The sequence below is a fragment of the Salvia miltiorrhiza genome, chromosome 6, assembly GCF_028751815.1.
Source record: "Salvia miltiorrhiza cultivar Shanhuang (shh) chromosome 6, IMPLAD_Smil_shh, whole genome shotgun sequence".
NCBI classification, from domain to species: domain Eukaryota; kingdom Viridiplantae; phylum Streptophyta; class Magnoliopsida; order Lamiales; family Lamiaceae; genus Salvia; species Salvia miltiorrhiza.
In genome coordinates, this window is record NC_080392.1 from 15,426,839 (window position 1) to 15,447,235 (window position 20,397).

The 20,397-nt window shown below is 36.2% G+C and overlaps 2 protein-coding genes across 9 annotated transcripts; one reads left to right on the forward strand and one right to left on the reverse strand.

Moving 5' to 3' along the window:
* The first annotated feature begins 4,572 nt into the window (after nucleotides 1-4,572).
* LOC130990146 (polygalacturonase) lies at nucleotides 4,573-7,800 on the forward strand. The gene is made up of 9 exons (XM_057914348.1): nucleotides 4,573-4,814; nucleotides 5,003-5,134; nucleotides 5,290-5,457; nucleotides 5,550-5,570; nucleotides 5,663-5,870; nucleotides 5,959-6,040; nucleotides 6,968-7,076; nucleotides 7,165-7,281; nucleotides 7,364-7,800. Exons 1-9 carry the CDS (start codon nucleotides 4,611-4,613, stop codon nucleotides 7,580-7,582), a joined length of 1,260 nt encoding a protein of 419 aa, XP_057770331.1. The 5' UTR covers nucleotides 4,573-4,610; the 3' UTR covers nucleotides 7,583-7,800.
* A 26-nt stretch (nucleotides 7,801-7,826) lies between these two features.
* On the reverse strand, nucleotides 7,827-10,809 carry LOC130990147 (1,4-dihydroxy-2-naphthoyl-CoA thioesterase 1). 8 transcript variants are annotated; one of them, XM_057914349.1, is made up of 5 exons: nucleotides 10,673-10,809; nucleotides 9,779-9,831; nucleotides 8,860-9,146; nucleotides 8,587-8,778; nucleotides 7,827-8,146 (listed from the first exon to the last, which is right to left on the reverse strand). In XM_057914349.1, the coding sequence occupies exons 3-5, from the start codon at nucleotides 9,016-9,018 to the stop codon at nucleotides 7,994-7,996; spliced, it is 504 nt and encodes a 167-aa protein (XP_057770332.1). In that variant the 5' UTR covers nucleotides 9,019-9,146; nucleotides 9,779-9,831; nucleotides 10,673-10,809; the 3' UTR covers nucleotides 7,827-7,993. The 8 variants fall into 8 exon arrangements, with proteins under 8 accessions (XP_057770332.1, XP_057770333.1, XP_057770336.1 ...); XM_057914350.1 differs by having other exon boundaries at nucleotides 8,860-9,178; XM_057914353.1 differs by having other exon boundaries at nucleotides 10,600-10,679.
* Between the last annotated feature and the right edge of the window lie 9,588 nt (nucleotides 10,810-20,397).

Sequence of the window (20,397 nt, forward strand, 5' to 3'; positions counted from 1 at the left end):
TAGCAAACCACAGTTCCTAGTTTAATCTCTAACTTTATCAAAGTAGGAACACAGAACAGACCCCTTTAACTTCAAACCACACACCATTGTTTATATAAAGACTTATACAAAGAAGAAGAGGAAGATAGAACAAAGACTTAGCTTTTAGAAGGGCGGTTGCTCCGTTCGGTCGAAGCTGAGCCGACGATGGCAACGGCAAATACTTGCTGCTCCATCGAACTTCGACAACAGCAGCGGATCGGCGGGCCTTCACCTGCCGCCGGGAGGAACAGCAGCAATGGTCCAAAGGCAGCAGCGGCGCGGTGAGAGGCGTAGGCCTTCTTACTCCAGTCGCCGGAAACTCAGGAACATCAAAGCGGAAGCGGAATGGCTGAGGGAGGAGACCAACCGGTTTCAGGGACCGGAGCAGAACTTACACGACGACGAAGGAGCTTCCGTTGGCATCGGAACTAGGCGCAGGGACAGCTGACGCCGGCAAGATCAGATCTTGGCCGAGAAAGAGAGAGAGTGGCCGGCACCGCCCGATTCCATGTTTGAGACGAGGGAGACGAACGGCGCTGCTTCCAGGAGGCGACCGCTCGCCGGATTCCAGACGAGAGTGACAGCAGCGGCGACCTGGCAATCCAGAGTTAGGGCTCGACGGGATTATGCGTGAGGAGAGAGAGAGGACGTCGCCGGGGTTCGACGCGTCGACAGATGCCGGCTGAACAGCCGGAGAAGCGAAGCCGGCCAAATTTAGCTGGAGGAGAAGGGGGCCGATCGGCTGGTTTGAGAGAGAAGGAGGAATCGGCTCCTTGAGAAAGAGAGAAGCCGAGAAATTAGAGAGAGAGAAATAGTATGGGTTGTGTTTTATTTGGGCCATTTTATGTGGGCCGAATTTTGGGCTTGTTTTTTTTAAAAACTTGGGCTTTGTTTAATTTGTTTTGGGCTTTCCTTATAATTAATAAATTGGGCCGAATTTAATTACTGTATGGGCCTCTGATTTTGTTTTAAGTTGGGCCGAATTTTTAGCTTGTGTTTTTAAGATTTGGGCTTCTTTTTATTTAAGTTGGGCCGAATTTTTGAGCTTGTTTTAAGGAAATTGGGCTTTTCCTTTTAATTTATTGTGGGCCGAATTATTTTAAGCTGGGCTTGATTGTATTTTAATTGCTTGGACTTTCACAAATAAATTCGAAATGAGCCAGTCTTTATTTTAATTGGCCCTTCTCATTATTTTTATTGGGCTTGAATTAATTTAAGGAGTTGGGCTGATGCATATTTTATGATGGACTATTATTCTAATCCCATTATTATTTCGTTGGGCCTCGTTTGATTTATTTAATTGAGCCCAACTAATCAAATTATTTATTCATTGGACTAAGATTTATTCTTTTCAGCCCACATTAATTACTATTATCACTTGGGCTGAAGTTACTCCTTTGAGTTAAGCCTAGCAGTATCTATTATGATGGAGCCCAATTATTTATCAGTAATGAGCCGCCCAGTTTATTAATTAATGTTTTTGGACTTCCGACTTTAAAGCAAGCCATTATTGTTTATTTCATTTAAGCCACTGGTTTATTTAATTAATTGGCTACTCTCTTTTGAGCCTATTAATTATTTGAGGTTACGCTAGTAATGATATTTCTATCGAAAAGCCCGATAATTTCTACAAGGTCACACCTCGTTTAAAGCCGAGTTAGTCCTTTTTCAATCAAGTACAAATGCGAGGTTTATTTCACGACTAGAATATTCCGATGAGGAAGGAAGAATCACAATTTTATTCGACCGCGCTAGACGAGAATTAACTAAATCTATTAACGAGGATTAATAGTAGAATTCCCGATTATCGCTCAGAGTATTAGTTCATGCATACCAGGTTCATGCATAGTTAAATTACGCTTTCTCATTAATTAAGAATTTTCCTCGAGGCAATGCCTTATTTTATATTCTCGTGATTAAGGTCAAGCGCGAGAGTAAGAACTACACAAGGAGTTAGAGTACCTTAGCAAAACTTTGCTATCAGGTGGGCAATTTCTTACGCGTAAATAAAATGCTATGCATGTGTTATGCTTTAAAATGCAAATTGGATCTTCAAGTATGGTATGCTTTATTACGCTTAAATGAGTTAAGCTTTATTATGCTGCACGTTAAATGATTTACGCTATGCTGTTTATACTATTTACGCCCTATGTAATTTACACTTGATTACACTTATTTACGCTTGAATGCTTTACGCTGATAAGTTTATGCTTATGTTTGATGCTTGCGTCTGTTGGGGGAGGCCTCCCTCAACAGTACGATGCCGTGTCCGTTGAGGAGGGCCTTCCTCACGGCGCGATGCCTGTGTCCGCTGAGAGAGGCCTCTCTCGCGGCGCGATGCCAGTATGCCAGTATGCCAGTGTTACAGCGTCTATTGGGGGAGGCCTCCCTCAATAGTACGATGCCGTGACCGCTGAGGGAGGCCCCCTCTCACGGTGCGATGCACGTGTTCGTTGGAGAAGGCCTTCTCCACGACACGATGCGTGTATATGATTGTTGATGATGAAGAATGCCCTTATGCTATTTATGAATTTGGAAATGTTTAATGAGCAAATGATATGAAAGAAACTCATGCCTCTTATGCGATATTGTGAAATTGTTAATGATGTTATGTTATATGCTTGGCAACTGCCCACTAAGTACTCTTGTACTTAGCCCTTCGATGTTTATGTTTGTGTAGGTTGAGCTGTGATGGGCGATGAAGTGTTGCTGAATGGAGTTTTTGTCGAACTTAAAGTAGGCTCAGAAAGGATACATGTCTTCATACATGTATCTCAGTTATGCATTCCGCTGTAAACACTGATTATTTCAGTTACACCTTCCGTTACAAACTCTGATAATGTTTTAGCCAAGCCCCTAAAAATGCCTTTTTCCTTTTAAGGAATATAACGCGTATACAAGTTCTTTGAGTACCCTTTTTATGCGAACTATGCCTTTTTCCTTTTTAAGGAATATTTCACGCGTATTCAAGCTCTTTGAGTATTCTTTTATGCGCCCCTTTCTAAACCCGCTTCTTAATTTTCCTTCCCCAGTCATGGTTTTCCCGGATTAATTATCCTTAATTAAGGCCGGTCGTGACAAATAGATAGAAACTCTTTTTGCTGCAAAAAATATGATTAGATATAAGGATTCGGAAAAAACGAAAATAGGAATTAAAATAATTTTAGGGTTTTTATTAATTGTCTAACAGCCTGAAACGACGTTGTTTCCATCCAACTGACGTTATATCTATTTTACACGCAATCATATTTATGTCAAGGTGGGATTATATGAAAAATAGAACTTCAAAAATAATTTTGTTTTATGATTGTGAATGAAGGTATTTAATGGAGTATATAATAATAATGTGTGATGTCGATTGCCATTATAAGTAATTTAAATAGTTTACAAATAATTATAAATATACGTTTATATACCATGTTCAAAATTGTAATCAATTAAATTTTATAAACTTTGAAATTATACATTTTTAGCAAAAAAAATGATTTTAGAAATGTATTTAAATAAGTATGTTTGAAGGAGAAAGCTAAAGCAAAATGATATATTTCATTTTTATTGGGATTTGTTTTTTGGCATCAAATAATTATTCAATTCTTTTATTAGTATTCTAAATTTTTTTTAATAATATAATTTATTTTCCTATTGATCAATTGAAGCTTTTCTAATAAGATGACATAGGTAATGAGCTAACTTAGAAAAAATAATTTTATGCATGATTAGCTCATGTTTTAAAAATATATATTGTGTTGTGAATACTTTTTTGTTATTATTTCTTCGTTTCTTTTAATTTGAATGATGCGTTTATTCAATAATTTTAGGGAAGAAAACAAAGTTTTCCATCAAATAGGTGAAAAATTAAAAATGATACTTTTGAAAATTATAAAATAAAATTAAGGATCTTTACTGAGTAATTGATGTAGATTATTTTAATTTACATTTACTTATATTATAACTTCAAAATCCATTAAACTTAAAACTGGTACCAGAAGTACCTAAATGTTAATACAGGAAGAAAGAGAAAAATCCCGAGAACACCATGCCTCAAAACTATAGTCATCCTCAAACAAATTGAAAGATTTAATAATATTTATTTTTTTATTCATTTGATACATCATTTAATTTTATTTTTATAAATTAATATAATTAAATAAAGAAATTTAAAAGTCGCGCTACAGGGGCTCGAACCAAAGACCTTCCTTTTTAGACAGTAACCCCTAATCACTTAGCCGATACACACTACATCGTTTAATTTTAATGCAAAGCTATATTCGCCGTGCATCGCAAGGGCTAGTGTAGTAATTATCAAAATGCAAGACCGTTGAGCAAAAGCTCACGTCACCAAACCAAATAGCATGAATTCTCGAAATCGAAATTTGAAAAATACTACAACCTTCACCGTACAATCCACAATCTGTGTTTAATTGTAGGTTGAAATATTAAAAGAATTAATGATGATTGCATGTTTGTATATACGTACAAGGTAGGTATGCCTTTGCCTTTGTCATTATATATATCCAGACTTCTAATTTGTTGTCACAAAAACAAATTAAATCATCATTTCATTGGGTAGCCAAAAAAGAAGAGTAGATATGTGCGACGCAAATAATGTTTTGAAGTTGCTGATTGTTTTTGTTTGTTTAAGTTCAATTTGCAGCAACGATGAGTTTGGGTGTGAGGTTGCCGAATTTTATCCTTGGTATTCCTATATTAGTCAGCTCATCACTTATAAATCTAGCTCTATTAATGTAGTAGATTTTGGAGCTAAAGGTGATGGAAAAACTGATGATACTAAGGTAACTAACTATATCATGTGTTGTCCCCAAGGGGACATCAAGCGGTGCGACCTCCTGTGTATGAACAGTGAGGTCCTGGTTCAAACCCCACTGTACCCCCTCCCCAACTCCCCTAAAAAAAAAAAAAACTATATCATGTGTTGCTCATTAGTTTAATTATATTGAATAATTTTAATTTGTTTGATCAGGCGTTTCAGAGTGCTTGGAAATCAGCTTGTTCGTCTAAGCAGGATGTCACTTTTGTGGTACCAAACTACAAAACTTTTCTTTTGAAACCATCAACATTTTCAGGACCATGCAAATCCAACATAACTATCAATGTACGTATATATATATATTAAAAAATATATACTCCATAATATTCAAATTATGAGTCCTTCCTCCCTCGTATATAATTTTGAGCAGCTTCCATAAGTTGAATTCATGATTTTGTTTAATAGCGAATTAATTAAGATGCATGGTAATATTAATATAGATAGGTGGAAGCATGATAGCATCCGATAATCGCAGCGATTACAGTAAAGATAGGAGACACTGGATTATGTTCCACACTCTCCATAATCTCTCGCTAAGAGGTGGTGGAACTATCAACGGCAATGGCAATATTTGGTGGCAAAATTCTTGCAAAATTGACAAATCTAAGGTCACCTCTATCTCTCTTTTCTTGCCTAGCTAACTCAATATTCATGTAATTAATTAAATTAAATTTTCCCTCTCTCTGTGTGTGCCTTGCAGCCCTGCAAGGTTGCTCCAACGGTATGCATTAATTATTATATTTAATTCAATATTGGATTTGGAGGAGTGAGGCATACACATATATATATTCTTTTTGTAAAAATTGGACGCAGGCCCTAACCTTCTACGAGTGCACAAATTTGGTATTAAAGCATTTGAGGATCGAAAATGCACAGCAAATTCATGTCTCCATTGAGAAGTGCAGAAATGTTGAGGTTTCGAGAATTGTGGTTAATGCGCCACAAAATAGTCCAAACACGGATGGAATTCATGTGGCAGCCACTCAAAATATTCAAATTTCTAACTGTATAATAGGCACTGGTATCTATAGTTTGGATTAATATTTTCTAGCTTATATGTGTTGTATAGTCATATTTTAACAAAATTGTGTATGCTTAATGGGATCAAGGGGATGATTGCATTTCCATTGTGAGCGGATCAAACAAGGTTCACGCCACGGATATTGCCTGTGGACCCGGCCATGGAATCAGGTTTCGACTATTTTCTATTTTTAAATTCTTTTCAATCTCTCTGTATACTACTCCCTCCGTCCACCACCAATTTGTGTCCTATGGAAAGTGATAAATAACTCTTCCCCTAGGACACGAATTGAGTGAGTAACAAGTTTTAAAAAGGGACATTGTATTTTGAATTTTGAATTATTTTGATTTTTCATGTGATTATTAATTTCCAACAAATTAAGTCATTTTGGTTTAAGTATAGTGGCAAATTAATGTTATCATGACTAGCTGAATTAGCGTAAACATCCAATCATACCATTTAGGGCGTGTTTGATATTGGCTAATACACTGTATTAGCTAATTTAGTACAGATCAGTCTAGTGTTTGATATTATTTAGTAATAATGCGGATGACCCGATTTAATCCCACGACCCAGTATTATTAATCCAGATTTCTTAGGATTAATAATACCACCTCCCCCTTAGGATTAACTTAAATCAGGATATTCTGTATTTAGCCATGATAGCAAACACCAACTCAGTATTAATAATCTGTCATTATCCACGCTAAATATCCTGGTTACAAATTATCCTACATAATCCTTTACTGAAAATCAAACGAGCCCTTAGTATATCAATTGTTTAAGATATGTAGACATTTCAGGTATTCACCTCGACAATTAACGTGTGAAAAAACAAAACAATTAGAAGTTCGTGTATTTGAAGATTTTTTTTTTTAATCAAGTGCAAAATTAGAATTTAATGAAAATTTATGTATTGATCCGTAATTCCCCATTTTACAATAGGGGATTGAAATGGAGATGGAATACCATTTAGAACAAAGGATCGCGTCTAAAACACGAGTTTCCTAAGATATTATGTATAATGATGAGATTATTAATTGGTTAGTGACTTAATTTGTTTTTATTGCAATGGTTTATCTTGATTCGCAATTCAGTATTGGAAGTTTAGGGGCTGGAAATTCAGAAGCATATGTCTCAGATGTTGTGGTTAACAGAGTAAACTTTTCTGGAACCACGAACGGTGTTAGGATCAAGACATGGCAGGTCTCTCTCTCTCTCTCTCTCTCTCTCTCTCTCTCTCACACACACACACACACATTCAATCAAATCTAACTTGAACACCCATGCACAGGGAGGATATGGAAGTGCAAACAACATCAAATTCCTGAATGCAGATATGCACAACGTGAAAAATCCCATAATCATAGACCAAAACTACTGTGATCAAGATGATCCATGCAAAGAACAGGTAAAAAGAAGACAAGAATTAGAAAAATAAAAAGAAAAGATCGAAGCTCAATTTCATTTCTTGTCTGAATGTACGATTTCAGAAATCAGCTGTAAAAATCAGCAACGTTCTGTACCAAAACATAAAGGGCACGAGCGCTACCAACGTAGCCATCAATTTTGACTGTAGTAAGAGCCATCGGTGCCAAGAAATCGTGCTGCAGAACGTGAGCTTGGTAGGGGCAAATGGTGGGAAATCTAAAGCTGTATGCACAAACATCCATTTGAAGAGCATTGGAACAGTTTCACCTCACTGCCCTTAAATTTTTAAAGGTGCTATTATAGACTTATAGTATATAGGAATAGTTGCATAGTTATTGGTGTACATAAGCAGGAATTATGAAGGAAATTGTTTTTCATTCATTGAATAAATACAGCGTAGGCTAATCTTACAAAAGGAAGATGCAGTTATCATGATTAATAAAATGTCTCTGCTACCGTTGCTACTCATGGTGTGTTCTGAATAACTCAACTTGTGACGTGTCAAGAGCAAGATTCTTACGCACATTTTCATTCAAACAATCGAGAAAATCAGATTATTAGTAATGTGCTTCTGTAACCATCAGTTCTCTCTTATATAGCTCATATATGATCATACAAGACTCAGCCAATAATAAAGCACAAATTGATCATACCTGACATCTGGCTAGGAGCCAACAAACATTAAAACAGAGTCATAATTTAGCATATTTTTTGAGCTTTATAGCAGCATCCCTGGCAGATTCTGGCACAGACATGTTGCAAAGAAGGGTGACTCTTGAGGATGCTATAAGCGTTTCAATCTCAGAGTTGGAAGGATCGCGTTTTGAGAGGCGGACGTCCCAGACCTGCTCAAAATGCAGTGAGATCTTTGTTAGAGGCAAATGCTTTGTGGAAAACCTACATATCATTGTTTCAGATCCAACCACTAATTATATGCATGTATGATAACTAGAGTAGATGTCATGCATCTGAGCACCACTAGTTGGCAGTTGCAGCTTTGGGGTTATATTTGTGCATTCGTATTTATAACTCTACAATGAGAAGTTCGACTGTGATCTGAGCAAGGTCTTTTCATTAGTAATTTCAGTGAAGGTGCTGCCAGATGAAGATTTACAGGATAGTGCATCATTAAGAAAGAGAACACGACCAGAATTATCACTAGATCTAGATGTACTCAATTGATATCATAATTCAAGCGCTGGCAACGAGCTATATTATGCATCCGTTACCATTCAAATACGATAGTTTGGACTTAGAGAGAAATAGAGCATTTTGAAAGGATAACCTGAATGGATTTGCCGACATTGACTGGTGTAGCCTCAGCAACTACTAAATCACCTTCTTGTGCGCTTTTTAGATGATTGATACTTAGGTGTATACCGGCTACCCTTGTAAAACCTGAAGCAATATGAGCTCCTATGCTAGCCAAAGCCTCGGCTATCAAAGCTGAGATCCCTCCATGCAAAACCTTGAATGGCTGCACATTTATAAATGAATTTTTTTTAATGTAAAGGCGAAGATGAAATCAACATAAATGAGTGAGTAAGAGAAGTAATACCTGACAGCACTTTGCAGTAATCAGGAGGCGGCCTGAAACTTTCTTAGCTGAGAGTTCATCAAATTCAAAGCCAATTGTGTGAAGTGGAGCATCCAAACTCTCAGTCTCTGATGGTGATGGAGGCAGCAAATTCTTTCCAGCATTCGGTGGTTGGTTCATAGTTTTGCCTTTTCGCTGGTCAATTGATCGCTTCTCAACTGAGTTCAACAGAGATGTTCTCCAGGTCCTTTGAGGTGTGCACTAACTGGTTACTAACTTTACCAGTAACGAATTGGCAAAGGGTGATTCTGAGGATTAGATCAGGAGACGGGGTGGAGAACTTCATCATTAGAAGTAAAAAAATGATGAGAGCCATATTCAATTAGATTAGATAAGATTGTCTTTGATATATACATATTTAGCATTATATTCAGCTAATGCTAAAAATAGTACTCGTGGATTTTCTATTCCTGGGCTGGGCATCTTCATCATTGTGAAGTTCAATTAAATCCATTGTTTCACCCAAATTAATTATCAAGGCCATCGATTATTCTAAAGTAATGAAATAGCAAGAGTATATGAGATTGAGTGTGGATTATTTCTATAATGCAAGCTTAGAAATTGTAGATTTCAAATCTTCAAGAGGTAAAGGTCGTGCACCAAAAAGGCAAAATAACAGTTCACAACTCCATTCTCGATAGAACAGATCAAACTTAAGAAGTTTCTCAAATGAGCATGGAAACCGGAAAACTTAAAAAAAGAACTAGAAAAGTTCTCAAATGAGCATGGAAACCGGAAAACTTAAAAAAGAAGTAGAAAACAAAAACATCAAGTTTCTGCAAAGTCATATGTAACAAAATAACTCACCAATATGTCAAATTATACCGATGAAAAGAATAATAGTAAGCTAATTCCACAAACCACACAACATAGTTCATACCTTCAAACGACCATAGAAATAGGATAACCGAAAAGATCATAATCCACTTTGGCCTGCAAAAGAGGGCAAAAGCTGATGTTAACCAATAAGCTCTATTATATAACCAAGACAATGCGCGAGAAATCGACTTTTTGGATCAGCATGAGAACACAGAATCCAAAAGAAGTACACTTCCATTTCCGGTATGCAAAGAAGGATAAAACTCGGTATTAACATAAATGAACCAAAAAAAACATTGGTGGTCCTTGAAAATATGAGGTGATTGAAGCATGTGAGCTAAAGTTTTCATAAAATGCCAAGCTACCCAACAGTCTAACAACAACTTAGTCTGCCCTCATGCCGAAAATAAAACACCACAAAATTCAAGGAAAAAATAATTGGGAAAAAATTAACATGAAAAATGAGCAAGAAAGAACAAGCCGGGAAACAAAACGAAACTAAACAATACAGCAATATGCAACAAATCACTGGTGATCCAACACTTGGAGAAAGTAAATAAAATAAAATAAAATAAAGAATAAAAGACAGCCAAGTAGTCATTTTCTCCTCGATGAAGCAGGACAAAATAAAGAATTAAAGGTAACCATAAAAAATAAATTACGGGTAAAACTAAGGAACAGATGATATCTGAATAATCCTCCAGAAACCCCACAATAATTTGTCTCGAATACAATTTCGCAACAAAACCCTGAGCTAATCAATCACACGAAAACATATTTTGAGCATAAATGATTGCAGAATCAATATAAATGCATTCAAAATCAGAGAATCATATAAAAGGAAAAGAAGAAAAAGAGCGTGGCATACTCAAATGCGCGAACCAGTAGACGAATAAAGCGAATAACTGTAATGTTTTTCAACATTTTCGAAGTCCGGAGCAAGCAGAAAACTCACCCACAATCTGCAGCTGAAAAACGTGGAGATCTTATAGAGTTTGAGCAGTGATCAGTGAATATAATAAGGGCAACAATTTGTTATTTAAGTCATTAAATAGAGTGGCGTACTGGCGTTGAGCCTCCTCTAAAATAAAAGTAAAATAACATAGTTGTTATAAACTAGAGAGAAGCGAGAGAATATAGTAGAGAATACAAATATCGTTATTATGAAGTTCACAACACACCCATATTTATAGGTGTTAAACCAAGTGTGAACGTCCGGTGTGAACGTTCACACACGTCCGGTGTGAACGTTCACACACGTCCGGTGTGAACGGAGGACAGTCAACTCCGGTGGCTTGAAGATGTCAAGTGTTATTCTCCCTCTAGGTTTCTTGGTCAACACACATAAGATATATCTAGAAGATATATTTACAACACTTCCCCTTGATTGACCAATCCATAAAAAATGTTGCCTCATTAAAACCTTGCTAGGAAAACCCAATGGGACAAAACCTATTCGAAGGAAAAAGAGTACAACTGCTTCCCCTGAACTTGAGATCATTGAATATCTTTGAGTCGACGTATGCCGATCTCGTGTGTGCCTTTCTGAATGTCGATGTTGGTAATGCCTTGGTGAATAAGTCCGCCAGATTTTCACTTGAGCGAATTTGTTGCACGTCGATATCGCCACCCTTTTGAAGGTCGTGTGTGTAGAAGAATTTGGGAGAAATATGCTTCGTCCTATCTCCTTTGATGTATCCTTCCTTGAGTTGCGCGATGCAAGCAGCATTATCTTCATATAAAACAGTTGGTTTGGCCTTTGATAAAGCTAACCCGCATGACTCTTGGATATGACTCGTCACATTTCTCAACCATACACATTCTCGACTTGTTTCGTGGATTGCAATGATTTCAGAATGATTTGATGATGTTGCAGTCAATGTTTGTTTCACAGACTTCCATGATATAGCAGTTCCACCATATGTGAAAATATATCCAGTTTGTGACTTAGCTTCATGTGGATCGGATAAAAATCCTGCATCCGAATACCCCACTAGAGTATTATCAGAATTTTCTTGATAATATAATCCAAGGTCAATGGTACCCTTTAGGTAACGTAGAATGTGCTTAACACCATTCCAATGTCTCAAAGTGGGTGCAGAGCTAAATCTTGCTAGAAGATTAACAGAAAAAGCTATATCTGGTCTAGTATTATTAGCCAGATAAGTCAATGCTCCAATTGCACTTAGATATGGTACTTCAGGACCAAGTATCATTTCACCCTCTTCAATTGGTCGAAATGGATCTTTCTTAGTATCAAGAGATCTAACGACCATTGGTGATGCTAATGGATGTGCATTATCCATGTAGAAGCGTTTTAACACTTTTTCTGTATATGTGGATTGATGGATAAACGTACCTCCACGGATACGTTCCATTTGCAAACCAAGACAAAACTTTGTCTTTCCCAAATCTTTCATCTCAAATTCTTTCTTCAAATATTCAGCAGTTTTATTGAGCTCTTCAGGAGTCCCAATTAAATTTAAATCATCAACATAAACTGCTATGATTGCAAATCCACTTTCGGTTTTCTTAATGAAAACACAAGGGCAGATATCATCATTCTTGTATCCTTCTTTCAAAAGATACTCGCTCAGTCTATTGTACCACATACGACCAGACTGTTTCAACCCATACAACGATTTTTCTTTTTCCTTCGACTAGGTTTTGTCCCATTGGGTTTTCCTAGCAAGGTTTTAATGAGGCAACATTTTTTAGGGATTGGTCAATCAAGGGGAAGTGTTGTAAATATATCTTCTAGATATATCTTATGTGTGTTGACCAAGAAACCTAGAGGGAGAATAACACTTGACATCTTCAAGCCACCGGAGTTGACTGTCCTCCGTTCACACCGGACGTGTGTGAACGTTCACACCGGACGTTCACACTTGGTTTAACACCTATAAATATGGGTGTGTTGTGAACTTCATAATAACGATATTTGTATTCTCTACTATATTCTCTCGCTTCTCTCTAGTTTATAACATTCTCTCGCTTCTCTCAAGTTTATAACACGTTATCAGCACGATGCTCTAACCAACTGAGCTAATAGGCCTTTGATGAAGCTAACCCGCACGACTCTTGGATATGACTCGTCACATTTCTCAACCATACACATTCTCGACTTGTTTCGTGGATTGCAATGATTTCAGAATGATTTGAGGATGTTGCAGTCAAGGTTTGTTTCACAGACTTCCATGATATAGCAGTTCCACCATATGTGAAAACATATCCAGTTTGTGACTTAGCTTCATGTGGATCGGATAAAAATCCTGCATTCGAATACCCCACTAGAGTATTATCAGAATTTTCTTGATAATATAATCCAAGGTCAATGGTACCCTTTAGATAACGTAGAATGTGCTTAACACCATTCCAATGTCTCAAAGTGGGTGCAGAGCTAAATCTTGCTAGAAGATTAACAGAAAAAGCTATATCTGGTCTAGTATTATTAGCCAGATAAGTCAATGCTCCAATTGCACTTATATATGGTACTTCAGGACCAAGTATCGTTTCACCCTCTTCAATTGGTCGAAATGGATCTTTCTTAGTATCAAGAGATCTAACGACCATTGGTGATGCTAATTGATGTGCATTATCCATATAGAAGCGTTTTAACACTTTTTCTGTATATGTGGATTGATGGATAAACGTTCCTCCACGGATACGTTCCATTTGCAAACCAAGACAAAACTTCGTCTTTCCCAAATTTTTCATCTCAAATTCTTTCTTCAAATATTCAGCAGTTTTATTGAGCTCTTCAGGAGTCCCAATTAAATTTAAATCATCAACATAAACTGCTATGATTGCAAATCCACTTTCGGTTTTCTTAATGAAAACACAAGGGCATATTTCATCATTCTTGTATCCTTCTTTCAAAAGATACTTGCTCAGTCTATTGTACCACATACGACCAGACTGTTTCAACCCATACAACGATTTTTGCAGTTTAATTGAATACATGCTTTTGGGTTTTGACTGAAATCCTTCAGGCATTTTAAATCCTTCAGGAATTTTCATATATATGTCAGTATCTAATGACCCATATAGATAAGCAGTCACTACATCCATAAGGCGCATATCAAGCCTTTGTGACACAGCCAGACTAATCAAAAATCTAAAAGTAATAGCGTCCATTACTGGAGAGTATGTTTCCTCATAATCAATTCCTAGTTTTTGTGAGAAACCTTGTGCTACGAGTCTTGCTCTATATCTCGTAACTTCATTTTTCTCGTTTCTCTTTCTAACAAAAATCCATCTATATCCAACAGGGATTTTAGATTCCGGAGTTAAGGCTATAGGCCCAAATACTTTCCGGTTATCACAGGAATTTAATTCCCTTTCTATAGCTTCTTTCCACTTTGGCCAATCAAGTCTCTGTTTGCATTGTGCAACAGATTTTGGTTCAGGATCCTCATTTAAAACTTGAAGAGCTATATGAAAGGCAAATATATCATCAACGATGATATTTTCTCTCTCTAGTATCTGATTTGAATGTAAATAATTTATTGAGATCTCATGATTTTCAGATACTTGTAATTCTTCAGGAATTACATCACTTTCATTTGATTGATTAGTCGTTTTCGTCATTGTTTGGTTTCCATCTTGCCCCTTTCTTCTTCTAGGCATAGAATCTTTGGAACCAACTGGTCGACCACGTTTTTGACGAATTTTGGACTCATTTGCTGCCAAAGCTATTTGTCCTTCAGGGACATCAATTTTAGCTGGAGTATTTGCAGCATGTATGTGAGATTGTGTCACTTTTCTTGTATCTACAAAAGCATCAGGAATTTGATTTGCAATCTTTTGCAAATGAATGATCTTTTCAATTTCTTGTTCACATTGATTTGTTCTAGAATCAAAATGTGATAAGTTTTTCTCATTCCAAGAGATTTCCTTGTGCTTTTCTGGATGTAGATTTATTCCTCCTAATGTTGGAAATGTCATTTCATCAAAATGACAATCTGCAAAACGTGCAGTAAATAAATCACCTGTTAAAGGTTCTAGATACCTTATAATCGATGGTGAATCAAATTCAACATATATCCCAAGTCTTCGTTGGGGACCCATTTTTGTTCGTTGTGGGGGTGCAATTGGGACTTGAACCGCGCAACCAAAAGTTCGTAAGTGAGAAACATCGGGTTCTCGGCCAAAGATAATTTGCATTGGGGAGTATTCATGATTTGTTGATGGCCTTAGTCGAACTAATGTTGCAGCATGTAATATGGCATGACCCCAAACAGTAGTTGGTAGTTTTGATTTCATAAGTAATGGTCTAGCAATAATTTGAAGACGTTTAATAAATGATTCCGCTAAACCATTTTGAGTATGGACATAAGCTACTGGATGTTCAATCTCAATTCCAATAGCCATACAATAGTTATCAAATGCTTGAGATGTAAACTCACCAGCATTATCAAGACGAATTCTTTTAATTGAATTGTCTGGGAATTGAGCTCTTAATTTTATGATTTGAGCAAGTAGTCTAGCAAATGCTGCATTTCTAGTAGAAAGCAAGCATACATGTGACCATCTAGAAGAAGCATCAATCAATACCATAAAGTATCGAAAAGGTCCACAAGGTGGATGTATAGGTCCACCAATGTCTCCTTGAATTCTTTCTAGGAAAGATGAAGATTCAGTATTAACCTTCGTATATGAAGGTCTAATAACTAACTTGCCTTGCGCACAATCATCACATGGGAATTCCTTTGTAGAAAGAATCTTTTGATTATTTATGTTGTGCCCATATGAATTATTGATTATTCGGTGCATCATAGTCGCTCCAGGATGTCCAAACCTATCATGCCAAAGCTTAAAACTTTATGTATCATTGAACTTTATGTTCATGACATGGTTTGTCTCAATTGCTTTTATGAATGTGTAATACATTCCAGAAGGTAGTGTTGCTAATTTTTCTTTTGTCAGCTTATAGCCTGAAACAAAAGAATTTATGTAAAGATATTCATTGCTACCTTCTGCAATTGTCTCTATGTGGTATCCATTATTGCGGATATCCTTGAAACTTAGTAAGTTCCTTTTAGACTTACTAGAGTACAGAGCATTTTCAATATCTAATTTAGTATCATTTGGCAAAATGATACAAGCTCTTCCGGAGCCTTCAATGATGTTTGATGCACCTGATATTGTGTTAACATTATTCTCATCTAATGTCAACTTAAGAAAATACTACTTCTTCTTTTGAAGAATAATGTGTAGTTATTTCACCAAGACAAATATCACAGGATTCCATATGATGTTAGTGTATAGATGTTCATGCCTTGTTAAAAACCTCTCCGTAAAAACCCCATGGGAAAAATTCGGTAGAGAAAAATAATACAAGACATATATATTTACTCATATATTACACTAGTTGCCTCGTTAAAAACCTTAACTAAGAAAACCTCGTAGGAAAAAACTTAGTAAGGGAAAAAGAGTACAACCATTCGACCTTTAGGGCCGTTTGACCTTCAATGTCTAATTTTCAAGAGCATGTAATATAGATTGCTTTTGAAGAGTATGTAATATCCTTCATGGAATATTGATTGTGCTACATCGGGAGCAACAATATGAATCAAATAGATAAAGATTCAAGGATATGCTATCCAAATATTTAATTTACTTGCTCTTAGAGCATGTAATATTCTTCAGGAATATTACTTGTGCTACTTTAATAGCATCAATTTAAGATTTTGAATGTAATATTCTTTAGGAATACTACTTGTGCTATTTAAATAGCACCAATTTAATTTTCAAGATCATTTTAAAAAAATAGATTATATATATGTAATATATTACAGAATATAATATATCAAAATTCGAAATAAGAGCATAAAAAAATTACGAAATTACAAATAATTTGTAATGTATTCCATGTGCCATTACAAACAATTTTATGCTAAGAAAGCAATTAAGATTAACTAATAAAATAGTGATGCATTAGTCAGATACAGACAGCTTTAGCAAAGGATCCAAATTCTTATTTTTTCCTTGCTTCGTGCAGTGGTCTAGACACGGACAAGCGTGAAGTAAGTAGCTTCCTATACTCATGTTATTTCATCCAAAATATTATGTTCTTGTATGTCTTCTACACCACATCCACATACACATGATTCATTATGTATAGGCGACCACACACTTGGTTTAATATGCATAATTTCCTGGAATCGCAATTGTGGATGAACCTCAAAGACAGGTTTGATCATCAAAAGACTGTCGTCCTTCCTAAAGCTCGTTACGAGTGGATGCATCTAAGACTGCAAGACTTTAAGTCTGTGAGTGCTTATAATTCTGAATTATTTAGAATTGTTTCTAAATTGAAACTTTGTGGAGAAAAAAATTAGTGATACTGATATGCTTGAGAAAACATTCTCCACTTTTCATGCTTCTAATGTGCTGTTACAGCAACAATATAGAGAGCGGGGTTTCAAAAAGTATTCAGAATTAATAGCTTGTTTGTTGGTTGCCGAGCAAAATAATGAATTGCTCTTGAAAAATCACGCACTCCGCCCCACCGGTTCCGCTGCATTGCCTGAAGCCAATGCAACTTTCAACCATGATAATGGACGTGGTCGTGGGAACCAACGTGGACGTGGGCGTGGACGTGGACGTGGATATGCTCGTGGTCGTGGACGCGGTAAACCACATGATGCAACCTTTAGCAACAAAAAGCATAAAGCATCCAACGAGCACAATTCATACAAAAAGGAAGGTGAATGCCAAAGGTGTGGTATGACAGGACATTGGGCACGTACTTGCCGAACAGCAAAACACCTTGCAGATCTATATCAAGATTCAATCAAGGGAAAAGGCAAGAAGGAGTCCAATAATGTTGACTTTGACGGTCCAATTGATACTACTCATTTAGATGTCTCCGACTTCTTTGATGACCCAAAAGGAGATAATATAGATCAATTGATCGGTGGTGGTGTGCTTGAAGATAATAATATGGACACCGTTTAGTCCTTAATTTTATCTTTTTTTCTTTTCTAGTTGTTAAGATGACATTGCTTATTTTTAATTTCAAGATGTTGTTTTTATTTTTTTTATTACAATAATAAAAATCAAATGCTTACTCAATAATAATTGATTTTTTTTCCAAAATATCTCAGAAAATCAAATGGAATCTTGTGATATTTGTCTTGCCGATAGTGCCACCACACACACTATTCTTCAAAAGAAGAATTATTTCCTTAAGTTGACATTAGCCAAGGATAATGTCAACACAATATCAGGTGCATCAAACATCATTGAAGGCTCCGGAAGAGCTTGTATCATTTTGCCAAATGATACTAAATTAGATATTGAAAATGCTCTGTACTCTAGTAAGTCTAAAAGGAACTTACTAAGTTTCAAGGATATCCGCAATAATGGATACCACATAGAGACAATTGCAGAAGGTAGCAATGAATATCTTTACATAAATTCTTTTGTTTCAGGCTATAAGCTGACAAAAGAAAAATTAGCAACACTACCTTCTGGAATGTATTACACATTCATAAAAGCAATTGAGACAAACCATGTCATGAACATAAAGTTCAATGATACAAAAAGCTTTAAGCTTTGGCATGATAGGTTTGGACATCCTGGAGCGACTATGATGCGCCGAATAATCAATAATTCATATGGGCACAACATAAAGAATCAAAAGATTCTTTCTACAAAGGAATTCCCAAGTGATGCTTGTGCGCAAGGCAAGTTAGTTATTAGACCTTCATATACGAAGGTTAATACTGAATCTCCATCTTTCCTAGAAAGAATTCAGGGAGACATTTGTGGACCTATACATCCACCTTGTGGACCTTTTCGATACTTTATGGTATTGATTGATGCTTCTTCTAGATGGTCACATGTATGCTTGCTTTCTACTAGAAATGCAGCATTTGCTAGACTACTTGCTCAAATCATAAAATTAAGAGCTCAATTCCCAGACAATTCAATTAAAAGAATTCGTCTTGATAATGCTGGTGAGTTTACATCTCAGGCATTTGATAACTATTGTATGGCTATTGGAATTGAGATTGAACATCCAGTAGCTCATGTCCATACTCAAAATGGTTTAGCGGAATCATTTATTAAACGTCTTCAAATTATTGCTAGACCATTACTTATGAAATCAAAACTCCCAACTACTGCTTGGGGTCATGCCATATTACATGCTGCAACATTAGTTCGACTAAGGCCATCAGCTAATCATGAATACTCCCCAATGCAAATTATCTTTGGCCGAGAACCCGATGTTTCTCACTTACGAACTTTTGGTTGCGCGGTTCAAGTCCCAATTGCACCCCCACAACGAACAAAAATGGGTCCCCAACGAAGACTTGGGATATATGTTGAATTTGATTCACCATCGATTATAAGGTATCTAGAACCTTTAACAGGTGATTTATTTACTGCACGTTTTGCAGATTGTCATTTTGATGAAATGACATTTCCAACATTAGGAGGAATAAATCTACATCCAGAAAAGCACAAGGAAATCTCTTGGAATGAGAAAAACTTATCACATTTTGATTCTAGAACAAATCAATGTGAACAAGAAATTGAAAAGATCATTCATTTGCAAAAGATTGCAAATCAAATTCCTGATGCTTTTGTAGATACAAGAAAAGTGACACAATCTCACATACATGCTGCAAATACTCCAGCTAAAATTGATGTCCCTGAAGGACAAATAGCTTTGGCAGCAAATGAGTCCAAAATTCGTCAAAAACGTGGTCGACCAGTTGGTTCCAAAGATTCTATGCCTAGAAGAAGAAAGGGGCAAAATGGAAACCAAACAATGACGAAAACGACTAATCAATCAAATGAAAGTGATGTAATTCCTGAAGAATTACAAGTATCTGAAAATCATGAGATCTCAATAAATTATTTACATTCAAATCAGATACTAGAGAGAGAAAATATCATCGTTGATGATATATTTGCCTTTCATATAGCTCTTCAAGTTTTAAATGAGGATCCTGAACCAAAATCTGTTGCACAATGCAAACAGAGACTTGATTGGCCAAAGTGGAAAGAAGCTATAGAAAGGGAATTAAATTCCTGTGATAACCGGAAAGTATTTGGGCCTATAGCCTTAACTCCGGAATCTAAAATCCCTGTTGGATATAGATGGATTTTTGTTAGAAAGAGAAACGAGAAAAATGAAGTTACGAGATATAGAGCAAGACTCGTAGCACAAGGTTTCTCACAAAAACCAGGAATTGATTATGAGGAAACATACTCTCCAGTAATGGACGCTATTACTTTTAGATTTTTGATTAGTCTGGCTGTGTCACAAATGCTTGATATGCGCCTTATGGATGTAGTGACTGCTTATCTATATGGGTCATTAGATACTGACATATATATGAAAATTCCTGAAGGATTTAAAATGCCTGAAGGATTTCAGTCAAAACCCAAAAGCATGTATTCAATTAAACTGCAAAAATCGTTGTATGGGTTGAAACAGTCTGGTCGTATGTGGTACAATAGACTGAGCAAGTATCTTTTGAAAGAAGGATACAAGAATGATGAAATATGCCCTTGTGTTTTCATTAAGAAAACCGAAAGTGGATTTGCAATCATAGCAGTTTATGTTGATGATTTAAATTTAATTGGGACTCCTGAAGAGCTAAATAAAACTGCTGAATATTTGAAGAAAGAATTTGAGATGAAAGATTTGGGAAAGACAAA